We start from the raw sequence: 12,243 nt of genomic DNA, 5'->3' as shown, positions 1-12,243 counted from the left end.
TTGTTCGTATCAACTAATTTAGAGCTCTCTTATGGGAGGAGAAAGATTCCTTTTTGGTCATAGAGGTTGTTGTTTCAAGTTGCTTTCTGGTTAACTACCTTTGCAGAGCACATGGTGAAGTCCATTGTGTAGGGCAATGAGAAATTCCATGTTTGCTTCATATGCTAGCTAGTCAATTGGGTGTTTAATAAATCAGGTAAAAGTAGTGAGACGAAATGTGATGCAATGACATGGGTTAATACGTATACCCATAGAATGAAAAAAAACCAAAAAAAAAACCTTCGGACATAAGACACAACATTATGCATATATAACTACGAAATCTTAGTTATTGATTTTAAAAATCGTGGCTAGTACGTATTGCTTCAAGTTATCAAAAACTTGTGCCAATAGTTAGATGATATAGCCACGAAGTTATTGCTATAACAAAATTTCGTAGCTAATATTATTTTTAACTACGAGCTAAAACTTAGCATAGCAATAGTACCTCTTAGGCACAATAACTTATTTAAAATAAAATATTATAGCTAAACAAATATTTTTGCTTCAAGTACTAAATCAACGTGGCAACACTTGGTTTAATAGCTACACTTATTTGCGTGACAAGATGATATTGTGATGACCTGATAGGTCATTTTGAGTTCTAGCCTTTATTTCGTATTTCATGACCTCAATTAGCTCCGTTAGCATTTCTCGATTTGTGTGCACAATCCGCATATTATTCTGGAAAAATCTTATGTGAAAAACTGAAGAAAATATGAATTTTAGCCTTTAAGATGATTTGAGTTGACTACGGTCAATATTTTGTGTAAACGGACCCGAATCAGTATTTTGACGGTCTCGGTGGGTCCGTATCGTGATTTTGGACTTGAGCATATGCCCAAAATTGAATTCGAAAGTCCCTAACTTGTTTTGACGTTATTTGTTGAAAACTGGTAATTTGAAAGTATAAGGAACTGCGAAGTTTGACCGTAGGTTGACTTTATGGCTATCGGGTTCGGATTTCAATTTCGGAACTTGGTATAGGTTCATTTTACTATTTAAGACTTCTCCACAAATTTTGGTGCAAAACGGAGTTGATTTGATATGATTCGGAAGCTCGGTTGTGAATTTGAAAGTTCTTGAGTTTCTTTGAAAATTTCATGCATTTTGATGTCTGATCCATAGTACTAGGTAATATTTTGGTGTTCTGATCGTGTGAGCGAGTTAGTATGATGTTCTTACACTTGTGTGAATGTTTGATTTGGAGCACGAGGGGCTCGGGTGAGTATTGGATAAGCTATGGGTCATTTCTGGACTTAGAGATTGCAACTTCAGCTAAGTTTCTGGTGTCTGGTGCAACGTGCTTCGCGATCGCGAAGGGTAATCTGGGCTGGGGAGGAAATTACTCATCGCGAACGCGAAGTAGTGGGGTGTTTAACCTTCGCGAACGCGACACTTCTTTCGCGAACACGTAGTGTTAGGGAGGGACCTGGGGAGTTGGTCTGTTGCTCAACACGAACGCGACCCCAGGCTCGTGAATGCGAAGGCCAGGGGGACAAGCCATAGAGAACGCGTAGCATTTCTTGCGAACGCGAAGGCCACTCAGGCTGTTGTTCTTCGTGAACGCGAGTAAGTCCTGACGCCCACTGATTAAAAGGTCCCAAAGTCGGGTATTAAGTCATTTTTCTCACCATTTCAAGTTTGAGCTCGGCCTAGAGGCGATTTTGAAGAGTTTTTTCATCCCAACTTCATAGGTTAGCAGATTTTAATCTATGCATTTTCATGGTAGAAATTAAGAATTTAGGTAGAAGTTTGATGCTTTTCTTAAAAACAAAACATGAGAGCTCATACCTCCTGATGAAAAGCACAACACCGTAGACAAGTAATAGATCTTTTGTTGGTCCTTCATTACCTAGATGTCAACAATGAATTTCCTTCAAGTTCATCTTGAAGAAGATGTTTATATGAAACAACTAAAAGGTTTTGGATATTTAGACTATCCAAATCATATATGTCGCCTTCAAAAGGCCATTTATGGGTTCAAATAAGCCCCACATCATGGTACAATGAATTCAAGGACTTTCTTATCTCGCTTGGTTTTATGAAAATCTCACTCAAATACTTCTTTGTTTATATTTCACTCAATGGGTATACAACTATATCTTCTTGTTTATGTTAATGATATCGTAGTGACAGGAAATAATGTGACAACCATCAATAATTTCAAGAATGCCTTATCTAAACGCTTTTCTCTCAAGGATCTTGGGCTACTGCATTATTTCATAGGTGTTGAAGTCCTTCCAAATGCATATGGTTTGATCTTTTCTCAGTCTAAATACATCTCAAATAAGCCACTACCCAGTTCATCATTTCAACCCAATCTAATCAAATTAGGAGTCGTTGACACCTCCCCTAACTTGAGGGGGACTAAAGGAACAATTTCAGCAGCTTAATTTCATATATGAACAATATCTTCCACTTGATTTCAAATTTTATTTTATTTCATTCTGCAAAGATCTAATTTTATTTTATTGATGTAATCGTCTAGGATTAGGAATGTATCTCTGTAATTTAATATCTTTCCTTTACATTACCTATAATTCTGGGATTCAATTGTAAATTATTTTCCTATGTATGTGTGACCCAATAGGTCTAAGGCCCATAATTAATATTTAATTAATTATCAAATCTCATCCGTCCGATTGGTTACTTGATGGACGTACCAGATTAAGTGAGAACCTCTATAAATTGGTCCTCTCCCCACCCATTAGGGTTACCGTATTTTTATTCTCTCCTTCATCTCTAAAGGCGGCGGTAACATAAAGTTAGGGCAAGGGGCGAGAAACCAGTTTTGAATTAACGCTTCCGCTTCAACATCATGGATTCCGCTTCAGGTATGTTTTCTATGACGATTACATGTAAGATTATCATGTTCAAGATCCTGGTGCAATTAAAGTTTATGCTCACATGTGGTATCACGAGCCTGGATTACTTGGACCAATAATCTTCGTGAAAGAATAATTGTTAAACACATATATGTATAACGTGTGCTCATGTATGAATTATGTGTCTATTTTTGGATTTCGTGTTCCTTTTGAAATCAACAGAATACTGTTAAAAGTAATTGTTGGTAGGAAACGCTTATGACTGTTACTATCTTTAATCAATTTGGTTCATGATGTCCATCATTAAATTATTAAGTAAAATAAAAGAAGCTTTGTTGTTAAAGTTATAAAGTTACCGATCAAAATTTTCAATAAGAAATTTGTTCTAATAATATATTACAAGATGGTTTTTGGGCTTAAGCTCATCAGCGTCATGTTTCTATGGGTAATGTGGAATTTCTCAGTAGTTGTTGCTGCTACAACTTTTGATATACTTTATATCTGGCTAGACAACCAAATTAAAAGGACCTTGTTGTTGGAAAAGGACATACTGTGCATAGAACTGCTATATCTTGAAGAATAATTCAGTGAGAATAATTCAGTGGCGGTCACCTTGCAGTGCCGTATAGGAATTGTGTTGTTACTAAGTTATCCCATTATGTCCCTGTTTTATAATTGTGGTCATGAAATTATGTTTGTTTCTTTAGGCTACTATTTTAAAATCAGGGTCATTGATTATTTATGGATGTATTTAAAGTTATATAGTTTGTTAATCACCAAAGTGATCAAACTAGATTGTTTAAAGTATTCACATGCATAAAATTTTCTGGTATTTTATGTATGCATTTATGTTTATATAGTTTGGTAGTCACCAAGGTGACCAAACTAGTATGTTTAGAAATTTGCATACATAAAATTATAGTTTATCCATAAAATTAATGAAATGCCTATAATTTAAAAATAGTGGTTAAATTAATTTTCACTATTGCTAGAACTTAAGGATTTACCCAAAGGTGCATCAATTATTCTATGAATAGTGAATATGATGAGGTAAATTAATATTCTTAGTCAAATATATATTGTCTGTCCAAAGATGACATATATATTTGGTTAAAAAATATTTAAATACCTATTAAGACTAAACGACATTTAAATTATGATAGTGTGTCGTAGTATCTACCCAAAGGAGAATTGCGATATGCTTTAACTGTTTTGTTGAATCCATATTGATTTGTGAGCATGTATTATCTATTTTGCAACTATTCCTTTTCATTCGCTTGCTTCGTCTGTTACTGTGTTCAATGGATTGAACTTCTCTGAATGGCGGGAACAAGTCCAGTTCCACTTAGGTGTGATGGATCTTGACTTGGCTCTGTTGAATGATAAGCCCGCTGCCATTACTGATTCGAGCAGTGCGGATGAGAAGTCTTTCCATAAAGCATGGAAACACTCTAACAGGCTAAGCCTTATGTTTATGCGAATGAATATTGCCAACAACATTAAGAGTACTATTCCACAAACAGAAAGTGCCAGGGAATACCTGAAGTTTGTGGAAGAACGTTTTCGTTCTGCAGATAAGTCTCTCGCTAGTACACTAATGGCTGAACTCACGACCATGAAGTTTGATGGGTCGCGTAGTATGCAAAATCATATCATCGAGATGACTAACATTGCAGCAAGACTTCAGACCTTGGGGATGAAAGTGGATGATTCCTTCTTAGTTCAGTTTATTCTGAACTTGTTACCTCCTGAGTATGGACCTTTTCAAATTAACTATAACACTATTAAGGATAAGTGGAATGTTAGTGAATTGTCCAGTATGCTTACTCAGGAGGAGTCAAGACTTAAGAAACAAGGGAATCATTCAATTAACCTCATGGTTCAAGGAGCTGGTAAAAGACTTAAAGTGAAGGCCAACAAGTTCAAGAAGAAGAAAGCACCTGCTAAAGCTCAACAGGATGCTAACAAGGAACATAAGGCAGATACGTGTCGTTTCTGTAACAAGGAAGAACACTATCAGAAAGATTGCCTGAAACGTAAAGCTTGGTTCGAAAAGAAAGGTACAATTAGTGCTTTTGTATGTTTCGAATCAAATTTAGTAGAAGTTCCTAATAATACTTGGTGGCTTGATTCTTGGTGCAACTGCTCATGTATCTACTACGTTGCAGGGATTCCTTACGATCCAAACTACAAATCCAAATAAGGATTTCTTGTTCATGGGAAATCGTATGAAGGCTCCAATTGAAGGCATAGGGACTTATCGTTTGATCATGGAGACTGGACGTCACCTTGATCTATTACAGACTCTTTATGTACCTTCAGTTTCTAGGAATTTGATTTCTCTTTCAAGACTTGATGTTTCTGGATTTGATTTAAAGTTTGGAAATGGATGTTTCAATTTATACAAGAATGCTATTTTTTATAGTTCTGGCTTTCTCAGTGATGGTTTATATAAATTGAAACTCGATATTGATTTTTCTGAATCCCTTCTTACTGTTCAACATAATGTTGGAATTAAACGTAGTTCACTAGATAAAAGTTCTGCTTACTTGTGGCATAGACGTTTGGGTCATATATTCAAAGAAAGGTTAGAAAGATTAGTAAAAAATGAGATTCTTCCGAATCTAAATTTTACTGATTTTACTATGTGTTTGGATTGCATTAAGGGAAAGCAAACCAAACATAGTAAGAAAGGTGCCACAAGAAGCACCCAGCTTCTTGAAATTATACACACCGATATTTGTGGACCCTTTGATGTTCCATCTTTTGGTGTAGAGAAATATTTTATCACTTTTATCGATGATTTTTCACGTTATGGATACATCTATTTGGTGAAAGAAAAATCTCAAGCAGCAGATGCTCTCAAGGTGTTTGTTAATGAGGTTGAAAGACAATTAGATAAAAAGGTGAAAATCATTAGGTCAGATAGAGGTGGTGAATATTATGGAAAATATAATGAGTCGGGACAATGTCCAGGTCCATTCGCAAAGTTCCTCGAGGAACGTGGCATATGTGCACAATATACTATGCCAGGAACACCTCAACAAAATGGTGTTGCAGAAAGGAGCAATCGAACACTTATGGATATGGTTAGGAGCATGATAAATAATTCCTCATTACCCAAATCATTGTGGATGTATGCTCTTAAAACCGCTGCATATTTATTAAACAGGGTTCCTAGTAAGGCAGTTCCAATGACCCCTTTTGAACTGTGGACATGAAGGAAACCTAGTTTAAGGCACCTGCATGTTTGGGGTTGCCCAGCAGAAGCTCGAGTTTATAATCCACAAGAAAAGAAATTAGATTCTCGAACAGTAAGTGGTTACTTTATTGGTTACCCAGAGAAATCTAAAGGGTATGTGTTTTACTGTTCAAACCATAGTTCGAGAATTGTTGAAACCGGTAATGCAAGATTCATTGAGAATGGTGAAGTTAGTGGGAGTGTTGAAAAGCAAAGTGTGGAAACTAAAGAGGTAAAGGTCAATATTCTATTACCCAAAAATGTGCCTACTTCCACACAAATACCAAATATTATTCCAGTTGTTGAAGAACACTTTGACAACACCGAGCAACATTGGATGAAATACCTCATGAAGAAACTAACTCACAAATATTTGACACAAATGAACCACAAGAAATGCCATTAAGAAAATCTCAAAGAGTTAGAAAATCAGCTATTTCAGATGATTACGTGGTTTATTTGCAGGAGTCAGATTTTGACATTGGTCTTAATAAGGATCCGGTTTCATTTTCACAAGCCATAGAAAGTATTGAGTCTGGAAAATGGATTGATGCCATGAAGGAAGAGTTAAAATCCATGGAATACAATAAAGTCTGGGATCTTGTTGAATTGCCAGAAAGTTCTAAGAGAATCGGGTGTAGATGGGTCTTTAAGACCAAACGCGATTCAAATGGCAATATTGAGAGATACAAAGCCAGACTTGTTGTCAAGGGTTATACTCAGAAAGGAGGCATTGATTATAAAGAGACCTTTTCGCCAGTCTCAAAGAAAGACTCGATAAGAATTATTATGGCTTTGGTGGCTCATTATGATTTAGAGTTACACCAAATGGATGTGAAAAATGTCTTTCTTAATGGAGACCTCGATGAAGAAGTTTATATGGACCAACCAGAGGGTTTCAAAACTAAAGAAAAAGAACAAATGGTGTGTAAACTGAAGAAGTCAATATATGGACTTAAACAAGCCTCACGACAATGGTATATAAAGTTTAATGATACCATAACATCTTTTGGATTTGTGGAAAATACTGTTGATCGGTGTATATACCAAAAGATCAGTGGGAGCAAGTTTATATTTTAGTCCTATATGTTGATGATATTCTACTTGCTGCTAATGATTTAGGCATATTGCGTGAGACTAAAGATTTTCTCTCTAGGAATTTTGAAATGAAAGATATGGGTGAGGCATCCTATGTGATAGGAATAGAAATATTCCGTGATAGATCACAAGGATTATTGGGATTGTCTCAGAAAGGCTATATCGAAAAAATTCTAGAGTGATTCAACATGAATAATTGTTCAGCAGGAATTGTTCCAATTCAAAAAGGGGACAAATTTAGTCTCATGCAATGCCCTAAGAATGATGTAGAACGAAAGGAAATGGAATCAATTCCTTACTCTTCAATTGTTGGTAGTCTGATGTATGCTCAGACTTGCACAAGACCGGATATTAGTTTTGCGGTCGGAATGCTAGGAAGATATCAGAGTAACCCAGGAATTGATCATTGGAAGGCTGCAAAGAAAGTTTTGAGGTACCTGAAAGGAACGAAGGATTACATGCTCATGTATATGAGATCCAAGCATTTGGAAGTTGTTGGATACTCGGATTCAGATTTCGCTGGATGTATTGACACTAGAAAATCCACGTTTGGTTATTTGTTCCAATTAGCTGAAGGAGCAATATCGTGGAAGAGTGCCAAACAGTCTGTCATTGCTACATCCACGATGAAAGCAGAATTTGTGGCATGTTTTGAGGCCACAATTCATGCATTATGGCTGCGAAACTTTATTTCAGGACTTGGGGTTGTCGACACCATTACCAAGCCGCTAAAAATTTACTATGATAATTCTGCAGTAGTATTCTTCTCCAAGAACGATAAGTACTCCAAAGGTGCCAAACATATGGAATTAAAGTACTTTACCGTCAAGGAGGAAGTTCAGAAACAAAGAGTATCACTTGAGCATATTAGAACTGATCTCATGATTGCAGATCCATTAACGAAAGGTTTACAGCCAAAGATATTTAAAGAACATGTACATAGAATGGGTCTTGGTTGTATTTATGACTGATGTATTTATGATGTTTTGACACTCTGAGCTCATTTATATGTTTCTGATATACATTAATGATTTCCTGTTTCTCATAATGGTGTACACATTATTGTTTTGAGATATTACAGGATAAGTCTAAATGAGACATTATTGTGGACCATAATATTTTATAGCTTATGGACCTGATACGATGAGTTGCTAATGTTGTAGTATATGGAAGGGAGTATGTAGACAAATTATATATAACCGCCATAACTCACATTTAGTAGTTTATTGTATTATGGTATTTATGATGGACATTATAGAAGAGATTTGTTTATGCGCAACTAATGTTCCTATATTAAATATTAATATTATGTGATTATTGGGCCAAGTGGGAGAATGTAAATTATTTTCCTATGTATGTGTGGCCCAATAGGTCTAAGGGCCATAATTAATATTTAATTAATTATCAAATTTCATCCGTCCGATTGGTTACTTGATGGACGTACCAGATTAAGTGAGAACCTCTATAAATTGGTCCTCTCCTCACCCATTAGGGTTACCGTATTTTTATTCGCTCCTCCATCTCTAAAGGCGGCGGTAACATAAAGTTAGGGCAAGGGGCGAGAAACCAGTTTTGAATTAACGCTTCCGCTTCAACATCATGGATTCCGCTTCAGGTATGTTTTCTATGACGATTACATGTAAGGTTATCATGTTCAAGATCCTGGTGCAATTAAAGTTTATCCTTACATCAATTTCTAATCTGTTGTATAAAGAGGACACTATCATAATACAATTTGAACTACTTTCATTCATTCAACTCTGACTTTGTCAGAAGTAAGGTGAAGAGCACTCAATTAGTTATTTGTGTATAGAACTTGGGGTTTTGGCAATGTCGCAGAGGATATGAGTAATTGTAGTGAGTTCTGTTGCTAGAGAGGCTAACGACAGGTGCTCTATTCTTGCATTGGACTTGGCAACAATGTTTTATTTCATTTGAAGATGAGACAACTTGAGCCGAGAAAGATGTGTAAACTTGAAGTAGAAGGATGAATAGGGGTAACCAACCCAATCGGCGTCTGACAAACCAACTAGATCCAAGGAAGCGTTGGTTGTAATGTGAAAAACCAATTGGAATGGACAACAAATATATCACAAAAATCATTTTTCCTCCGGCATAAAAAATATGATGGACTGCATTTTGGCACTGCATGAACTACAAATGAGGTTTAAAATTTCAAAATTACTTAAGTTTTTCCTTCCTTGTTTTAGCAATAATGCATAAACATTCTTTTAAAGATAATATGTAAAGAGTTAATCAATTGTATAGTTCACTTGTTGGGGTTTTTTTGTGCCTTTCCCTTTCTACGTAGATTAAAAAGGGTCTTTTAGAGACATATAAATATGACCTATTTTAGGTTTAAAATAGAATAAGAGAGAAAGCACAAGCGTGCAGCCGTTTTTGAAGCCTTGTGAGTGAGAAAAGTGTGTCCGTTTGCTCCAGAAAATTTCTGCTCAGGCAGTCCGCTTCAAATAGCATTTTCTGACCCGTAATTCTCGGATTGTGCTTCAATTTGAACTGGGAGTTTTTAACATCTGGTTCTTGAATTTCAACGATGGATATTGGATTTGGAGGCCTATGGCTTCAATTTTGGAGGCGTGAATAGTAGCTCGTGTTTGGAGTGATATCTCTTCTTTCTTCAATTGTTTTGATGCAATCTTGTTTCTATTATTGCTCTGAGTTTGGCACTTGCTGAAAGTACAAGGAGGGGGGGTGTGAATTGTAACTCTTTTAAAAATAATTGCTTATTAGTTGACTTATTACTTGAGTAGTCGACTAGATATGATAAATTGACAGATATAATAACAGGAAGTAAATTGCAGGAATTAAAGACACCAGAATTTTTATACTGGTCGGATTCAATGTGAATCCTAGTCCAGTACCCTTGGGTTGCAAGGGAGTTCTCTTTAGTAAATGAGTTTCTTCCGAGTACAGTTGTAGTGAATTTCACTCAGTTTCTCTAGCACTCGTTTTTTATACAATGCCTCACCAGTGTTATGCTCTTTTTTTTTCCCTGACTTGTTAAACAGCAGATCCTAGTGAGCTATAATGCTTGTTTGCAGTAGAATAAAGAGAGTGATTTTGGTTTGATCAGAGTATAAACACTAGGGTTTACAACGAGGTATAAATACTTTGATGGATGGTAGAGGCTTGACAACCCAAGAGATTTGATCCCTGGAAAGAATTGATTCTTTCCAAGAATAAGGAATGAGCCGTTGCTTCTCTTGATTGCTTTCCTTCGGCAGAGATACGAATGAAGATTGCTCCTTGGTTGTTGGTTCTTCCAAATGCGATCGCGTAACAAATCTCCTCGTATCCTTCAATCTTCCGTGATTCTGCCATTGATTTGTGCCATTACTCAAGGCTTATTTGATTCTTTCCAACTCAGCTAATCGTTGTTATTGCTGATTGATTTGTTGATTAGATTCCGCCCAGATTTGCGAGACCTTTCCAAATTTTCCGATTGTATGCTAATTGATTTCTTTCCTTATACATCATGAACCACTCCAGCAGTCTTCTTTACTTCTTATAATTGATTTCCTGCACATGTATATTATTTGCATCATTAAAACAAGATCTAACAATCTCCCCCTTCTTGATGATGGCAAAATAATATAATAATGTAAAGAAGTAAACATCAGTCGACCTCCTTGTGTTTTACTAGTCGACTTGACTTGTCCATGATACTCCCCCTCAATGTATGCAGTCGACTTGTTCCATGATACTCCCTCTCAATGTATGTAGTCGAATTGTACCTGTACAATAGACCAATATATGCTACCTATACACATAGATTTTCTCCCCCTTTTTGTCATCAGCAAAGAGGAAATAAGAGAATAGATAGCAGTAAAGCAGAAGAGGTAAAGAGATTATCCAGCGGCTGGTAAAATAGCCCACGGTAGCAGCAAAAACATAATTATCCAGGGGCTTAAACCACAACCCATAAGCCACCAAAACAAATTGTCAAAAAAAAAACATAGTCTTAAAAACATCCACACTAGCGGCGCAGGAAATAGGTAAGGGTGTTGCAGATAGCCTCCTTTAACTGTTCGAAGCTTGTATTTGCAGAGACGCTCATACCATCCAGCCTGTCGTGAACCTCCTTGAAAGCTTTGACAACATTCTCCCTCACTCTGAGAACAACAACTCTGATTTTTGACACGTCAGACCCTGTTTCCTTGGAAATAGCATGAGTAGACTGAGTGGCGGAAAGAAGGTTCTTGATGTCAGAGAGTTGGGAGTTAATAGTGCAAAGCTTCTCACTAAGCTCAGAACTGACAAGAGTAGGATGAGGAACAACGGGTGAAGGCTTGGATTCTATAGGGGCCTGCTTTGCTTCACTCTCACTTTTCTTAACCCAGGAGCTCTTGATACTCACATAGCCCATACTAGCAAAAGCTCTAGAATTATAGGACTTGGAGACAGTGATGAATGGATAGTTGGACAGAGAAATTTGATGGGCTTCCAGAATATGAGTGATTGTCATGCCATAGGGTAAACTAGTGGGATCTTCAGCACTTTCTATCATGAAATTGATAACCCAGGAGGAAAGCTTGATTTTGAGTTTGGTGATAAGGCAGTAGACAAACAATGTATCTCTTTGAGAGAAGGTTGAAAAGGAACCAGTGCGGGGAAGCAGGGTGGTTGCCACAATATGGGCCAAAACCCGAGTTTCAAAACTGACATCACTGGGGCCCAATTGGTTTGGAAGGATTTCAGAGGGACACTCAACAATGCACTATTTGTCTTGGTCAAAAGAGATTTCAAAGTCATTAGGCCACATGTTTTTAAACAGAGTAGGGAAACCAGAGCAACGACATTGAAAAAGTGAGTCAAACAAGGCACAATCAAGAACAATGCGCTTACCTAGCACTAGAGATTCCAACCTATCCGGTTTACTAGAGCGAAGATTTGCATAAACATTTTGACCAGGGGTTCATACACCTTAGGCGGAGGAATAGAGAGGAATTTGTCCCACCCTTGATAAACAAAAAGTTCTTTAACCTTACAGTTAAGGGCTTCCATATCATCAAGATC

The 12,243-nt window shown here is 36.7% G+C and overlaps 2 protein-coding genes across 2 annotated transcripts; both read left to right on the top strand.

Annotated features, from left to right (window-relative positions):
* Positions 1 to 4,221: 4,221 nt before the first annotated feature.
* LOC138877445 (uncharacterized) lies at positions 4,222 to 4,777 on the top strand. Its single transcript, XM_070157054.1, has 2 exons — positions 4,222 to 4,668; positions 4,754 to 4,777. Exons 1-2 carry the CDS (start codon positions 4,222 to 4,224, stop codon positions 4,775 to 4,777), a joined length of 471 nt encoding a protein of 156 aa, XP_070013155.1.
* Positions 4,778 to 7,394: 2,617 nt separating this feature from the next.
* LOC138877444 (secreted RxLR effector protein 161-like) lies at positions 7,395 to 8,177 on the top strand. The gene has a single exon (XM_070157053.1). It carries the CDS (start codon positions 7,395 to 7,397, stop codon positions 8,175 to 8,177), a length of 783 nt encoding a protein of 260 aa, XP_070013154.1.
* The last annotated feature ends 4,066 nt before the right edge of the window (positions 8,178 to 12,243 follow it).

Source organism: Nicotiana sylvestris, chromosome 9 (genome assembly GCF_000393655.2).
Source record: "Nicotiana sylvestris chromosome 9, ASM39365v2, whole genome shotgun sequence".
NCBI lineage: Eukaryota > Viridiplantae > Streptophyta > Magnoliopsida > Solanales > Solanaceae > Nicotiana > Nicotiana sylvestris.
The sequence above is the reverse complement of the archived record's forward strand: the minus strand, read 5'-3'. Positions and strand labels throughout refer to the sequence as shown.

Coding starts and splice junctions, on each gene's coding strand:
- LOC138877445 (XM_070157054.1), top strand. CDS start 4,222: ATGGATCTTGACTTGGCTCTGTTGAATGATAAGCCCGCTGCCATTACT. Junction 4,669..4,753: donor CTATTAAGGATAAGTGGAAT/GTTAGTGAATTG, acceptor TCATGGTTCAAG/GAGCTGGTAAAAGACTTAAA.
- LOC138877444 (XM_070157053.1), top strand. CDS start 7,395: ATGAATAATTGTTCAGCAGGAATTGTTCCAATTCAAAAAGGGGACAAA.